General features: G+C 39.0%; 1 protein-coding gene across 2 annotated transcripts in view; it reads left to right on the top strand.

The window, feature by feature from the left end:
• Positions 1–17,521, top strand: part of mdga1 (MAM domain containing glycosylphosphatidylinositol anchor 1) — a 213,650-nt gene that overhangs the window by 182,006 nt on the left and 14,123 nt on the right. Inside the window, exon 17 of one of the 2 annotated variants that reach the window (XM_004539549.5) lies at positions 15,847–15,955. In XM_004539549.5, coding sequence (XP_004539606.1) covers positions 15,847–15,955 — 109 coding nt within the window. Of the gene's footprint in view, positions 1–15,846; positions 15,965–17,521 lie in introns of both variants that reach the window. The other variant, XM_004539548.5, reaches the window with a different exon arrangement.

The following is a 17,521-nucleotide window of genomic DNA, read 5'->3' as shown; positions in this document are numbered from 1 at the left end:
CTTGTGGAATCATGAATTCAAATTTGAAATTGTTGTTTCAAATCATCACTAAATATATGTGAAGAGGTCAAGAGGGGTACAGCATATATGTAGCATATTTCCTTACACATAAACTCAATGTGCTTGACACAGAAGATAAAAGCTTTAAAAAGCTTTGTAAAGAAGTAAAATATAAGTTAAAACACACACACATAATCACATACACACAGTTAAATGCAAGTCTGTGAGAATAAAACTGTTTTGAGTCTGTTTTTTAAAGTGATAATTAACCTCAGGCCAGCAGATAACCTTTTCCAAACAACAGGATCACATGATCACGTAAAGTGAAAGTATTCTCGTTAGCCCGTTACAGTAGATCTAATTATGGGAACAGTTAAAAGATCTGCACTCAATTACTTGACAGGTATCACTTGATTATATACACAAAACAAGTCAGTGAGTGTCTGCAGCCAATGTAAAACATGGTGGAGGTTCAGTCATGGTTTGGGCTGTGTTTAAGCCAGTGGTTTTGTTAAAAATGATTTAATTATGAACACAGAAAAATTACCATTAGATTTTGATTCAGTGTAGAAAGCACCTGACTTGAAAAGGCTTTGCTTCTCTGTATAGCAATGGTCCCAAATACAGTAAAAGCAAACCTGGATTAAAAGAAAAGCACAACACGAATGAACAATATGGATTTGCCTCCTCCATCTCACCATTAAAGAATCAAGGTAGTCATACCAAATACTGACTTTCAGCCTCATTAGGATTGTTTTTGCCTTGCATACTGCATCTACATGTATGTTTTTACTAGAGATGGCACGATACCACTTTTTTATGTCCGATACCGATACCGATATCATAAATTTGGATATCTGCCGATACCGATATGAATCCGATATAGTGTTTTTTAATCAACAAAGCTGTTTTTTAAATATCTTGCTGCATTTTGTATAAGTTCATACTCAAGTTTAAAACAACAACTACACTAAAGCTATTCTGTTATACCTGTATGCAAAAAAAAATATTTCATAGTTCAGCAATACTGATCAATCTAATAAACTTAAACCTACACCATCCTCCCTATTCTGGTATTTTAAAGAGTACTTAGCATAAATATTAAGCAACCTAACTAATAGGGTTCCAACTCCCAACAACAACAAAAATAAATAAATAAAAAATAGGGAACCACCCCTCACGCTCCACCTCATGATGCTTAATCGACGTAATCAACCTTAATTTGATGCAGTGTGAAAAAAAATGCACAGAAATCAATTATTTTTCAAGAAATATTAAATAGATTCAACATCTTTCTTCAACAAAATTGCAGACTGCACAGATGGTACCTTCCCAAAGGAAAAAGTACTATAGCTTACTAGGGTATATACAGTATATATATATTAGACTTAATAGTCACTATATACAGTAATGGACTTCTATTCATTTTGCATCAAATTAAAACTTTGGGTGTCAGATAATTATTTATTAAAAGCTAGACATTTTAAATGAGAATAAGAAAGAAAAGTATGTCTTTGTGCCCCCTTTTCCCTGTTAATGCCCTATCGGCCCCCCTGGCTAAACTTTGCTAGATCCACCCCTGCACAGTTACCAGCATCAGCTACTTAGAAAAAGATCCTGGAGTAGAAAGTTATATTAAATAAATTCTAACAACAGCTTATCAAGCTTAAACGTGCTGCTGTTGTTTATCCGCTGGTTTCCTCTTTCTGGTGCAAAGTGGGCCAAAAGCAAACTAGAGACACGGACTCGCGACAGAAAAGCCGATCAGCTGATCATTTAAGCAGTTTCATGATTGAAGTAGCAGCAAGAAGAGGCAGTCGTTTGTTAAGCTTAACGCAGGAATGCTTTACAAACATTCAGAGATGGACTTACACACTTGCTTTACTTCTCTCGGGATAACTTTGTCGGAGATGAAATGCCGGGTTGCTAGCGAAGCTCCAAATGCTATCCAGACCACCGACCGGTCCGCATGCCACAGCCGCTCTATCACGTGATGCATACTGCTCCAACGTGCTAACGTTCTGAGGTGAGTTACGGCGTGTCGCAAGTTTTGTGAGCTGCTTTCGTGATAATTAATGGATCGGATTACATTTTTTATTTTTCTCCGATATCCGATCCAGTAATTTAGGTCAGTATCGGACCGATACCGATACGTAATATCGGATCGGTCCATCTCTAGTTTTTACATGTCAATAAATCACCTTATCGAGTTCCCCTTTGCCTAGGAAAATACAAAGGGTGGTTGTTGCACAGTACAGTATGCAGACGTACAGATAAACTCTTTTTCTTAAACACACACTCAACAGTCTCATATCCCCTGCAGCAATTAGCTATGACAGGTCAATTAACAGGCTTATTTATGAGCAGGGGATGCCTGCTAGTTGTGTTGTAATGATTCCAGATACTCTTTGTACGTGCATTGGGGAAATTGAATTCATGATGAATGTGGGCTGAAGGTCTTAGCTAGGGGCTGCATTTGCTCATCATTAACCATGCCTTTGCTACCCAATGTTTCTTTAACTATTAAAGGGGAAGCGAACACTAAACCCATGGGCAAAGTGTATGTTTTAAGGTTCTTCTGTAATACTGTATTGGCATGGTAGTTGACGTCAATGTTTTGAAGTGCAACACAGTTGTTAAATTGCAGTAAGGTAATCTCTTTACCCATGAAAACAAGCATCCACTCTTAGCACATAATGCACATACAACAGAACAAATCATACTTTTTTCAGAAGTAATATAAACGGTCACGTATTAAAACAATATGAAAGCTCTACCATTGAAACTGCGCAGCTCACTGAGGTTCATTTAAGTTGAGATCTCACTCTGAAGGCAATAGTATATGTTTCATACCATGGATGGGACATTTTGCAAACACTTGCAACTAGTCAGGGAATACACCTTTTTCCTTGCGACCAGTGGTTCCCAGGGGATCACTGACAGGTCCTTGGGTCTGTGTGACTTAGGCATAAGGTACTAACATCTGCTGGTTATCAACAGCAATTATACAGCCAAGAAAAAGACAAAAAGGAAACTGTGTGTAAGTGTTTGCAAACCAAGTAAAAGGTACTTTACAAAAAGGGTATGACAAGATGGAGTGAGTCAGGTGGGGATGTCTTTATTTCATCAATAAAGCCCCTAATGCAGCTTAATTATTCATCCACCCCATTTATACGTGACTTTGCAAAGGTAGATGAGGCAGGATGGATGAATAAGGAAGGATGCATGAACGATAGGGGTCGTCTCCTTGGCAACTGAGGGTTGCCTTGTACATGGCTGGTGTCTCTCTCTTTAAGGTGTACACTTTTTGTTCATATGCATGTACTGCTTGTCTGGTTCAGCACATGTCTTAGAGACTTTGTGCATTATGCCATTACTGTCTTTCAGATTTGTTGTTGCATATATATTTTTTCATATTATATTTGTATTTGTGTCCTTTTTTATGTATGACCCTAAAATATTTCAACTTTATTAAGAAATGGAAGGGTTCCCAATTACTCCTCACTGAGCTGTATTTTAGGATGATTGCACTAATTCTAATTTTTAATTCTTAACACTCAGCAAGAATATTTAAGAGTGCTCGGCAGCACAATCCTGACAAAAATACAAAGTACACGACATCAGTCAGTCTGTAATTTTGAAATTTTTCAGAACATTTTCTTTTTTCTGACTTATACAGTTTAATGCCTTTGCTGCCACAGTCTAATATCAGAAAACTCACTTGTACAAAACTTTTCGGGTATGATAAATATTGAGAAAATCCTATGGGCTATTTTAGCTTCGCTCCTTTAGCTAAAAACATATTTTTCTTTACCTTTACAACAACAGATATTCCAGTATTTCGGTGTGATCTATCTGTTCAGCTCATACATGCACACATACACACAAACCACTGCTGTGTAACAAATGGAGTTGTTTAATAATGTACAAAGCAAGCAGCCTTGATCCTACGAGCCAGCCAGAGGAGGTGAGCTGATAAACATACTCTTTCTCTCCGTCTCTCACTTTGCCTCATTTCTTACGACATTCTGTTATGTTCCAAGCTCCCCAAGGGCCTGATGAAATGAAATAAGAAGGGTGAACCCCATTTCTCCCTCTGCTCTATACCTGTCTGTCTTCCTTGAGTTACTCTTTTGAGCAGCCCATCCTCCTCCTCCTCCTCCATTCAGCTCCTATTACTGCTCTATCATTAACTGAGAATTACCAGCAGGCCAGTGTAAGGCCACAGGATCACTCTGAATTATTTGTTTCCTACATGGTTTAATTAATACATTATTTAATTAATATGTTTGGAGCATCTAAGAAGGACAACTTTTTAGATAATTTTGATAGATTAAAGTTGTGTTTGATCAAACTTTATTTCTTTCCCTGCCTTTCTTTCTTTCTTTTTATGTATATAAGTAATTAACACACAAGAAATGTCATCATTCAATTGCAAAATAATTGTAAATCTACAAACAATGGTGATCATCAAATGAAAATCCCCATTATTAGCCAGTTATCACATTAAACCCCCGAATCTGGCATTAAAACCCCTCAAAATGTTGAGATTACTATAGAAAAGCTATAAAAAAAAATGGTTGATCAATAACTTTTGCTGTTGTCTTTGAAAAGACTTTTATACATATCATAAAGGTTTTAAATGCATGGCCCATCTCAGTGGTTAGTCCTGCCTGCCACTACTCTCTGTTGCTGTGGGTTTTCAAGCTATCCTGTTTTCCACCCATCCTCTGTATGTGTCTTCTTCTTCCTCTTTGTATGTCTTTGAGGAGTGCTGGTATCCTCATAATCAATAGTAATGACTTGAGCTGTCTGCTCACGGTGGGAATTATGACACAATTGGTGTTGTTGTGTTGTACTGCATAGCTTCTTTTTTATACACTCAGTGGGTCTATTAAGCCCATTTTGCCTTTTGCTTTCAGTTCACCGCTTCAAAAACTCTTGATAGGAGGAGATGAGTGTTAAAGGGGGATGGTGTTTTCGCTACAAGGATGTAGCTAGATATTGCTGTGTCTTCACAAGGATATGATGCAAGGACCAGCAGCCTTTAGCAACTAAATAATATCTAGAAAGGATGGATTTTTAACGCTTATTTGCGGTTGAAAACAAATATGCTTTCTGGTACTGTCTAGGTGTGTTATAAGCTCCACGCCTAAATGACTTAAGGCTAAGCAAATGTAGAAAAGATAGTAAATTTCCAGTTGATTTCTGTGTGATATTCAATACATTTTTATTTATTTATTAATAAAACCTTCCCACAGTTTTTTAATGGGTATAAGACTGTCTGCAGTGCAAATGTTGGGGATTTAAAGATTAAAAATTACAGTTGGAGAATTTTCAGGCATCTTCTGCTGCACAGATTTTGGTGGTGCATGATAAAATGAATCCCCATTTTATGGGCCATTTTGTTAAAATGAAAAGAAAAACTTTATCTATTTATTTATTTAAAAATTTTGGACTCCTCCACCCCAAAAAAGGAAGAGAGAAAAAACAAGTATATAAATCATAGAAATGTTACATAATTAGGGATTCATTGCACAAAGCTCAGAGAGAACTATAAGACTGTAAAATGTAAAGATGCGTACCACTGTGGTCATAAAGGTATATACACTGAACAAAAATATAAACGCAACACTTTTGTTTTTGCTCCCATTCCCCATGGGATGGACGTAGAGACCTAAAATTCATTCCAGATACACAATATAACCATCCCTCCCAAACAGTGGTCACAAATCAGTCCAAATGTGTGGTAGTGGGCACATCTGCTATATTGAGATAATCCATCCCACCTCACAGGTGTGCCACATCAGGATGCTGATCTGACATCATGAGTAGTGCACAGGTGTACCTCAGACTGCCCACAACAAAAGGCCACCCTGGAATGTGCAGTTTTGTCTCACAGCAAAATGCCACAGATGCCACAAGCAATGAGGGAGCGTGCAATTGGCATGCTGACAGCAGGAATGTCAACCAGATCTGTCGCCCATGCATTGAATGTTCATTTCTCAACCATAAGCCGTCTCCACAGGCGTTTCAGAGAATATGGCAGCACATCCAACCGGCCTCACAACCGCAGACCTCGTGTAACCACACCAGCCCAGGACCTCCACATCCAGCAGGTTCACCTCCAAGATCGTCTGAGACCAGCCACCCAGACAGCTGCTGGAACAATTGGTTTGCACAACCAAACAATTTCTGCACAAACTGTCAGAAACCGTCTCAGGGACGCTCAACTGCATGCCCGTCGTCCTCATCGGGGTCTTGACCTGACTCCAGCTCTTCGCCGTAACAGACTTGTGTGGGAAAATGCTCACATTTGATGGCGTCTGGCACGTTGGAGAGGTGTGCGCTTCACGGATGAATCATGGTTCACATTGTTCAGGGCAGATGGCAGCTGAGAATGTCCCAGTTCTTGCATGGCTAGCATACTCACCGGACATGTCACCCATTGAGCATGTTCGGGATGTGCTTGACTGGCGTATACGACAGCGTGTACCAGTTCCCACGAATATCCAACAACCTCGCACAGCCATTGAAGTGGAGTGGACCAACATTCCACAGGCCACAATTGACAATCTGATAGACTCCATGCGACGATGTGTTGCACTGCATGAGGCAAATGGTGGTCACACCAGATACTGACCGGTTCTGGGTCCCCAGATCCCCAATAGCGCAAAAAACTGCACATTCCAGGGTGGCCTTTTGTTGTGGGCAGTCTGAGGTACACCTGTGCACTACTCATGATGTCAGATCAGCATCCTGATGTGGCACACCTGTGAGGTGGGATGGATTATCTCAATATAGCAGATGTGCCCACTACCACACATTTGGACTGATTTGTGACCACTGTTTGGGAGGGATGGTTATATTGTGTATCTGGAATGAATTTTAGGTCTCTACGTCCATCCCATGGGGAATGGGAGCAAAAACAAAAGTGTTGCGTTTATATTTTTGTTCAGTGTAGGTTATCTGTGGTATTTAAATTATGCTTAATTAGTGGTAAGAGTATCAAAATGTGCCAAGAAGATATCTAAACACCATGACACCACTACCACTATCCTGAACCATTGATACCAGGCATGATAGAGCCATGCCCATTGTTTATGCTAAATTCTGATCCCAACCAAATGTTGCAGCAGAAGTCGAAACTCATCATACCAGACAGATTTTTTCCCAATTTCTGTTGTCCAATTTTAGTGAATGCAAATTGTAGTCTCAGTTTCCTATTCTTAGATGACAGGAGTGTGGTCTTCTGCTGCTCTAAACCCATCTGTTTAAAGGTTTGATATGTTGTGTGCTCAAAGATGTACTTCTCCATGGTGGCAACAAGTAGTTATTTGAGTTACTGTTGACTTCTTATCAGTGTGAAACAGTCTGGCCATTCTCCTCTGCTATCCACCTCTACCCAAGACAGTATTTTCACTCAGAACATTGCTGTTGACTGGATATTTTCTCTTTTTCGGATGATTGTCTATAAACCCTAGAGATATCTGCGCTGAAAATCCCAGCAGATCAGCACTTTCTAAAATACTCAGACCAGCCTGTCAGGCACCAGCAATCATGCCACTTTTAAAGTCACTTAAGTCACCTTTCTTCCCTATTGTGGTGCTTGGCTTAAACTTAAACATGCTGTGACCATACTTGCACACCTAAATGCATTGCCCCATGTTTATATATTTGCATTAATTAAGTCATATTAAGTCTAATATGAACTAACATGCAAGAATCTCAAGAATTTCTCTTCCAGCTTATATCAACATGAATGAAATGTAATACGGCCTCTATGTGCTGCACAAGATGTAATCAACTAATTCTTAAAACCAACTCTTAAAAATCTAAACCCATGTTCTGATTTTCAAAACAGGAAACCACGCTTCGTGTTTCTAAATCCTTTTGACTTTGGATGTATGCAGAGACAAAATTTGTGTTTCAAAGTGACCTAGGTTTCAAATTCAAGTAGCTTTGTTGGTGACGAAGGCTAATTCTCCATCTAAAGCTGAGCAGCCTAGACTTTGAATTCTTTCCCCAGGGTTAAAATATAAGGGAGTTATATGTTTTGTTGTTTTTTGACTACTGTGGCGGAGGTGTGGTCTCTGGCTCACTGCACCACCCCTCCACTGCAGCTGAGCCAGGGGCTAAAATGTAATTAGCCACCATCCGTGCTTTTTAGACTTGGAACACACTAGAGTATGAACCATGAATATATCTCTAATAAAATTACTTGTGTCTGGTAATAGCTATAATAGAATAGTCTAAGATGATAAATTCGTATTAATATCCATGCAAGTTTAAATTACTTACTTTCATTGTCAACGTGGGTTTCTACAAAGCAATCTGATGATATGATTTGACTTTCCCTTCTTCTAGCATGTCTAAACAGTAGCTTGCTCTTTTAGCCACTATTAAATAGCCCATCGCTGAGTTGGTCAGTGCAGCAGTGGCTCTGTCTGTGACTATTGCTTTGAATGTAAATGTTAATTCTTTTTTCTCTGCCACCAAAGAATCCATTTATCCAAATTCAATAGAAAAACAAACAGTGGTAGCCTTTTGTGTCCATTATCTGTTATCTCAAATGTACCCTTTGAACAATATGATTTTCTAATTCGCTTGAATTCCCAGAGGTGGTTTTTGATGTGGATGTTATTGAGTTCCACGGAGTGCAGAAGTGACTGCGTATTGACGCATGTTTCATTTCTGCTTAGTGTTGAGAGCTGTCCATGGAGAACACAAACTCTCTAGTCGTGTGCACACCTCACTGACTGCATACCCAGGAAGTCTTTGAGGTGCTGCCACTCGGCTCTGCATTTCCTCTCTCTTTGTGCTCCATCCAACAAAAGTAATGATGTATTGAAAAACAGCTTTCCTTCCTGCCTCTCTACAACAGCCCGGGCTTGAGCCCAGCCTCTGGCTAGCATTAGTACAAGATTCTCATTGTAAACAGTGGCGAGCTAACTGATAAGGAAGTGTAAGATGTTACATTGTGTATGCTCTACAGGCTATGATTACTACTTTCCATATATATTAAAGTTGTAAAGTCAGGAAATTTGAAGCGGTACTTTAAGACCTTTAATGCTCTTTATCAGGGATCATAATATCCTTAGGAACAAATGTGTGTTGTTGTTTACTGTGGAACCTATGGCTTCTTACAACAGCTCAAAGATAAGCACAGTGGGTTAAGTGGCAATTGTAAATTGGCCACAGGTGGGAATTTTAGCTTTCAAAGTGTTGTGTCTTCAACCTATCCCTGTAATGGACTGCTGACCTATCTACCCGGCCTCCTGCCCAGTAATAGCAGCGATAGGCTTCAAACCTCCATGAACCGGCATACAGCAGGTGTACCTAATAGAGGGGTGTATGTTTTGTTATGATATCAGTATAACTGTGACCATCTCTCTTGCACTCTTTTACTTTCCCAAGCTTCCACTCTTCAGGTTACTTGTAAATAAATTCATCTTAATGAGGTTGTTTATTGAGACCAACTTGTATAGCAGAAATTACATGAACACATAAAATCAATGGAGTTGCAAAGAAGGCGGTAACGTGTTGTAGTAGTATTTGTGTCCCTACTTGCTCCTCTGTGGATTACCCAGAGGCCATCTGTGTTCCTAGCAGTGTTTGGTACCTGGGGGGCTTGTTGGAAACCAGGCCAACCCACATTTGTGTGCCTCACATTGCACTGGTATTTTAAAGCTCTCTCTCTCTCTTTCTCTCTCTCTCTCTCACACACACACATAGACACACATGTGCATGTAGTCTCTCTCTTTTTTACTCCCTCGCTCTCACAGCTGTGTCCCCTCTGGTATGTGGATAGCACATCAATGGGAACATTAAAGGTTACAAGGCGTGACAAAACGACACACTCACAACTTCAACCTGACACTTTACTGCACACCCTTTGATCCTGCATTCACACACTCATGCACGCACACACATGCGCAAGTTTTCTATCTCTCTCAAGATCCTTCACACCCACACGTTATGCAGTATAATAACAAGAACTGGAATACAGAAAATTTTACAGTTTTTCAAAAAAAAATGATGTCATGTTTTTTTCATGAAGGGTGCAGATTTATTTATTTATTTAAATATTCAGAAAATGTAAGACAGAAATATCAGCTTTATTATATATGACATGTATCTTTTATGATCACATTTTTTTGTCCCAGAATTTGATAACTGCATAATTTACAACAGCTCTCCAACTTGTCATTTCTGTATAACTCGGGTGATGCAAAAATGCAGGTCACCAAACACAACTACCAAGGTTTAGAAACTCTGAGAAGCACATTACTGTTGAGGCCCCCACAAAGTGCCCAGCAGTAATATTTAAATGTGAGACAATGTCGGTTCTCACATTTAAACTTGCTGGTCAGTTATGTCTCTGAGCCATATCCAAAAACTAAACATATAAAGTCATTATTTTGCAGTGACAGGATATTGTATACAGTATCCTGTCATATAAAACAATACAATATATTGTATTGTTTTATTCATGCTATTGTGTTTGATATCTTAGAGAAAAAAAACTTTGCTGGTCAGATTGTAATATGTAAATGAGACTGTTAATTAATAGTTTTGCACCTTTCTTTGTTAAGGCCAGTGTTAGTCATTTAGCTTCAGTTTTTCAATTATCATACTCTAGTCTCTAGTCTATAAAGATGTTAATTAAGTGTTTGTAAAGGTACAGTACATGTGTGCATATGTTAAAGAAATCACACTATGGCTGGCAAATATACAAAGAAAACTGGAATTAAAGGAAGAAAAACCATAAATAAAGCAAAATGTTTACGACAGTCAAGCAGCAAGGAAATTTCATTGTAGCATTTATAAATTAAAGGATCGTGGCCTTGTGGCGAATAAGCCTCTTCACTTGAAGACCACAGAATTTTCTTTACAGCCTATACGGAAGAAAATCTTTTTTGTATATGTGAGCAGACCTGTTAAAGCCATACAGCTTGTGCTGCTGGACTTGCTCCCTCGCCACCACACAATCAGCGTCAAGGTTCTCCTAATTATTTTATTTGTTAATTCAAAGAGGATCTCTCATTCGGGGAATAAATTAGAAAGCAAATGGGGAATAAATGATAATGCTCTTGTACTTTCCTCCCCTTTGTGAATGAAATTGAATTGGCTCTGTGTGGAGAGAAGTAGAGAGAAAATATAAGAAAATGATTAGGGTACCTATGTACTCATGGTATACAATGAGAGTATGTGCAGTTTTTCTATCAAAATTACATTTGTATGCATAGAGACACCTGCTCCTCGCTCTGTTGTTTTGAAATAACTGGTGGATTATGTGGTGTACTCAAGGGTTAGTTAGCAGCTGGAGTAGAATATATTGGAGTATATAAGAAATATATAAGTATATATGAGGCCAAATTGTGCAAGAGCGGATCTAACTTATGCTAAGTAAAGAAGAAAACTACTCTAAAGTTTAAGTTGTTATTACGAGGTTACAAGTGTTATTATCTGCCCACTAAAGTTAACTTGCTGTTAGATACTAACAGGACTCATAGATTAAAACACAATAGCAGAATGCCTCAAAACTAAGATCATGTTAACAGTGTGTTTGCACTGCCATTGTATATGTTTTGTTTTGAGCACATGTGGGGTTAGGTCACTCTTTTCTTCTTGCTGGGTCAGAATCAGGTTAATTGGACCCACCCTTGCTCTGGCTCGATATATTTACACACAAATTGATAGCAAGCCTGCTCAGTTGATACTTTAACCGCAGCATGTTGCTGTTAACAGATGGAGTTTTTAAAGTGAACCCATTCATGCATGCCTCCCCTCCATGCTTGCACCTGCTCACTTGTTAACCTGTAGGTATACAGACATACTATGCAAGTAGAGTGTATGCAGTTTTTTTTATTTTCATTAGTATTGCATTCCTTTCTATAGTAACACCTGCTCCGTTCTCACTTTTTTGAATAAATTGAGGGTTAAATACCTTGCTAAAGGGCTGCTAGATGCTGAAGTTTAAAAAAAAGTTATTGCTGTATACTTCAGCCCATGTAGGAATTTTCACATGGAGCTGTTTTCTGTTGAAAAAAAAATTAAAACAGAATGAGGCATTGGAATTGCAGAAACACTCAAATATTATTACAAAGCAACAACTCTGACTATTGTTTTCAGAATTAAAATTATCAAGCACTGGGGTCTGCAGTAAAAGTCAATAACAACTGCAGTCAAGAGAGTTACTTTTGTTGTTATTTTGGAGAAACAAAGTTTTCTTGTTTATTTGCTTTTCCCTCCTCAGAAGCTAGACAGAATACACTTGGTTTTTGATTAGCTGGGTGCGCTGGGCTTTTGGTGCCTTGGTACACCACAGTAATTAGGCTGTCAGTCAAAACCAGATGGCTGGTGGCTAAAATGGGGGAAGTGTTCAGAAGAGTCTCCTGCTTAGTTTTCTTGTTGTGGGTCCAGAAATGATGTTAGGACAGTGGTTCTTAACCTTGTTGGAGGTACCGAACCCCACCAGTTTCATATCCACATTCACCGAACCCCTCTTTAGTGAATTTTTTTAATTTTTTTTTTCAAATTCAAGACATAGATATGTTTTTTACTGGTGCACAAAATGAGCCGTGCATGAACATCACCTTGTTCAAAGAACAAAACCAACACAATGCATGAACTTACAACAAATTACATACCTGCAAATCAGTGTGACTTCTGCTGTTGCCTTTGAGAGACCAGTTCAGATATGCGTGGCTTCACCTTGGCAAGTCTGTGTCATTTTCAAAGAAAAGTCTGTTCCTTTTCTTCGTTTTTATATCCAGCATTGTCGAAAAGGATTGCTCGCAAAGATATGTTGTAACAAATGGTATAAAAAAAATCCAGAGCTTTCTTAGCAATAATTGGATACTTGTCCATTTGTCGACACCAAAATGTTGAGAGCGTTGTTGTTCTGAAGAGTTGCTGTGAACCTGGCTCTGCTGAATTTCAATGATTCCGTCAAGGTATTCATCATTGACATCTGCTGTCTCAACAGCAAACGTGAACGGCTGTCTCACCCATGCTGGATATGACTCTCTTGTAGGGAAATATCTGTCGAGAGACTTTGCAAGCTCATCTAAGTGCGTTGCAATTGTTTGCTTCAGTTCCGTGGATACAGAAATATCTCCGATTCCAGACACATCTTCGATCTTACTTACAAAGTTGTCCAGAAGGGGGAAGTTTGCGAAGTTGTTGTTCTCTGTTCGTCATTTCCATAACGTTAGCTTTTTTTGATAAGCCTTCAGCTGTCCTTCCGCTTCTATGATATTGACTCCACCACCCTGCATCTGCTGATTGAGATGATTGAGAGCTGCGAATATATCAGCCATGTACGCTAAAATGCGAATGAACTCAGGATTTTGAAGCAATCTGCATGACAGTGTTGGTGCTCTTGCAAAAACAGGGCTAATTCCACATGCATGGCAAAAACACGATTCAGCACCTGTCCCCGGGATTACCACCGAACATTAGAATGGTACAGAAGTACCTCAAATTCAGAGCCCATTTCTTTACACAGCTCACTGAAGATGCGGTGCCTCAGAGCACTATTTCGCACATAGTTCACACATTCCACCACAGTTTTTAACACTTCTGCCATTTTTGGAGGCAAGGGTTTTGTTGCCAATGCATGCCTGTGCAAAATACAATGAGTCACAATGATGTGTGGTGCATCAGCTTTTACTAGCGCACCAAAACCAGAGTTTCTTCCCAGCATGACTGGAGCTCCGTCCGCCTCTGTCAGTGCACCCCAGAGTGGCTGTGGCTACAATGTAGCTTGCCATCACCAGTGTGTGAATGTGTGTATGAATGGGTGGATGACTGGATATGTAAAGCGCTTTGGGGTCCTTAGGGACTAGTAAAGCGCTATATAAATACAGGCCATTTACCATTTACCATATACAAACTGCAGAAACCATGTCCCGTGAAAGATTGTTGTCTCTGAAGAAGTCATCCACAAGCTTCTTCACATCGGCTGCTTTAGTTGTTGTTGTAAGAGGCTTACAAAATAAAAAATCTTCTTTAATCATGTCATCTTTCACATAGCGCACGAAAACAGTAAGCTGGCTTAGATTAGCAACGTCTGTGCTCTCATCGAGTTGAAGGCTGAATTTTGCCGGGCTTGAAATCAGATCGGCGACTACTTGAGCCAAGATGTCTTTACTCATGTCTTCTATTCTGTCGCTGACGGTGTCATTTGAAAGAGGAATTTGGGATAATTTACCTTCGGCCACTGTTCCGAGTATCAGATTTGCCATCTTTAACGCAGCTGGTTTCACAAGTGTTTCACCAATGGTGTATGGCTTGCCCTGCTTTGCGATCAGATAAGCAACTTCATACAATGGTGTGAGGATCGGTTTGTTAACGGGTACAAATCCAAGAGCAGGCAGAGTGGGCCTTTCATTGAATCTGGCTCTCTTCGCCTTGAATTCAGTAAGTGTTGTGTTCTTGTATTCCCCATCTCTATGCAGCTTCAAGAAGTGTTCCTTTAGTTTTGCCGGTGCGAGACTGGAGTTGCTCAACTTGGCGTTGCAAATCATGCAGATAGGACGCTCACTCCCATCACATTCTGTAGGGGGCGTGTCATCACAAATTTACACGATAATTCGGGTGTGTCTGGACCTCTGCGACCTCTGTGGTGGAGGCTCTGCCGAACCCCTGAGACCGACTCACCAAACTCCTAGGGTTCGATCGAACTCAGGTTAAGAACCACTGTGTTAGGATATGACTGCAGCTTGTAAATTCCTGAGATGGGAGAATAAACTAGCATGTTGCTATCTGTAATAGATGTTTCCATGTCTTTATTTAATTAAAGTATTCATATTTTCTATAATTATTAATTATATGGTTGTTGTTGTTATTATTGTTATTATTGCTCAACTTCAGATACAGAAAGTAGGTTCTTTAGAGTAATTAAATTAGTTTTGCATTTTAATTTTAAATTCATTTTTACAAAATTTAAGACGTTTTAACGGAGTATCCAGTCCTGTGAAAAACTAAGTATACTTTTACTGCCTTTATAGGTATTAAGAAGTAGCAGGTGCTGATAATAAGTAAGCATCACCTTAATAAATTTTGGCAGATTTGGCTGGTTTGCCATTCACTTCAAACCTGGAAATGCTCAGAGAATGATCAAAAACCAAAGAATGATATCTCAGTGTGTGAAAAGTTAAGTTTAATGACACAATTAGAAAAAGAAGAGCAATTATGGCTTATTTGGAAGGGTTGCTAAGATTGCTCTCTAAAAAGGACATAGCTTAGGTTTTAAAAAGACTTCTAGTTCAGTGTCCTTTGGAGAAATGAGATCAAAGTTGATATATTTTAGCATAACACCACATTTGGCAAATACCAAACACAGCACATGAGCACAAACACTTAACACCTATGGGGATGGTGATTTGGGCGTGTTTTACAGCCACACAAATAACCCCTGTATGCCAAATCATTCTGGAATCAAATATGAGGCCCTTCATCCCAACAGCTAAAGGCTGGCCCGTAATGAGTCATGCAAAGAACAATGATCCTAAAGAGAGCCGAGAGAGCTGTGTATCAACAATGCTTGAAAACCTAAATGAAGTGAAGCTACACCGTAAATACGAGCGGGCTATTCCTCCACTTCCACCACAACAATATGAGACACTGATAAAGACATAAGGAAGCAACTACTTATTTTTTAGTAAAGGTTGTTTTGCAAGCAACATCATGGAGTGTACAAACTTTTGTGTACAAAGTGTACAAAATTCTGGCAAAATTCCTCAGTGGCCATTCTGTGAACTTTTGCTGTGTTTTTGTATATATTTCTCTGGACATACTCAGCTAGCATTCATCTGTTGATGTTTCTTTTCTAAACAGATTGTGTTTGAAGGAATTCGAGGCTCGGGTTTTGAGGGGGATATTGCCATTGACGACGTGTCTATCACCAGAGGAGAATGCAAGCAACAAAACACTGTAGCCAACGCAGGTAAGACAGGTAAGATATTTTGTGATTTTTGTGTAGAAATATACTTAATAAACAAAGAAGCACACAAAAGCAACTTTTGGAATTTGTGGTTGGGTCATCTTCATACGTTCAGAGAAACTCCAAATAAGACAGGCAATGCCATTCTATTAAAAAAATGTATAGCTTTGATATTATTTTCAGCAGAAATACATAAAAATCAACGACTTACTAAGAAAATGAATTATCAAACTAAATTCACCTGAGCTGGATTAAGTTAAAATGAAAATAAACTAAGGCAATAGAGAATTTAATTGCTATAGAAACCATATTTTTAGAGCTGTCACGATATGAGAACTAAAAGTCTTCTGTAGTGTATGGGAGGTGTTGGAATATAGAGCACAGAGAAAATATTGTCTTTGTGTGGGATGTATAGAAACAAGTGGACACCACAGGGCACCAGCATGGAGGTAAGCTGGAAGGCTCATCATAATTTGTGGTCCTTCTTCTTCTTCTTCTTCTTTAATAACTGCATTTATCTTGCTATCTTTTCATCCTCTAACTGTCCATACCACATCCTGCTGCGTCTTCCACACTTATTGTCATTATATCTATTCTTGTTTCCTTTTAACCTACATTCTTCATCTATCCTTTATTCATCAGCATAGCTCTGCTCACTGCTCTTTATCTTTAAAAGCTTGGGTTATTTATTTTAGAAATGTAGACAAATTACAGAGACACTGTGTGATAATTAAGGATTTAGATAAGAAAAGAAGATAAATGCAGAAACATATGCACAAGAAGAGGAAAAAATGTTTATACACAATAAACTGACCAATCAAGTTTGCATGGTAAGTTAAATCAAGCAATCTGCTCCTAGTAGGGGCGATCGTGGCTCAAGAACTGGCAGTTCGTCCTCTGTGGCTACAATGTAGCTTGCCATCACCAGTGTGTGAATGTGTGTGTGAATGGGTGGATGATTGGTTGTGTAAACCGCTTTGGGATCCTTAGGGACTACGTAAAGGGCTATACAAATGCAGGCCATTTACCATTTAATGTATCCTAGGTCAAGCTAAGCTGTACTCATAATATTATTTTGTTACATATAAATACTGTTTGACACGAGCAACTTTAGCAAGAGGTGGGAATCCAACAAGAAAAAGTGTCAGTGAAGCAGTTTCGGTCCATGTAAGTGTGTGGAGGGATTCCAATAGCCTGCAGGTTAGAGAAGATATAGCAAGAGAAGAGGTCAAAAACACAGTGTTCAAAATTATTTATATATATATTTGTTCATTTGCATGTATATGTGTCTGTTAATATAAGAAACAGCAAAACAAAAACAAATGGAAAGTGATCCAAAAGACAAAATATGGCTACCATCAGCTGTCCTCTGCAAACCAAGTCATGCAGGCAAACACGCACACACACACACACACACACACACACACACACACACACACACACACACACACACACACACACACGCAGTCTTGTACAGACATCAATACATATATCATTATCTTTCACAGTGGCCTTACTGGCATTCCAGATCACATACAGGAAACATCTGATGAAATTTCAGACTGTTCA

The sequence above is a fragment of the Maylandia zebra genome, linkage group LG1 (assembly GCF_041146795.1).
Source record: "Maylandia zebra isolate NMK-2024a linkage group LG1, Mzebra_GT3a, whole genome shotgun sequence".
NCBI classification, from domain to species: domain Eukaryota; kingdom Metazoa; phylum Chordata; class Actinopteri; order Cichliformes; family Cichlidae; genus Maylandia; species Maylandia zebra.
Note: the sequence above shows the minus strand (reverse complement) of the source record. Positions and strands in the feature narration are given on the sequence as shown.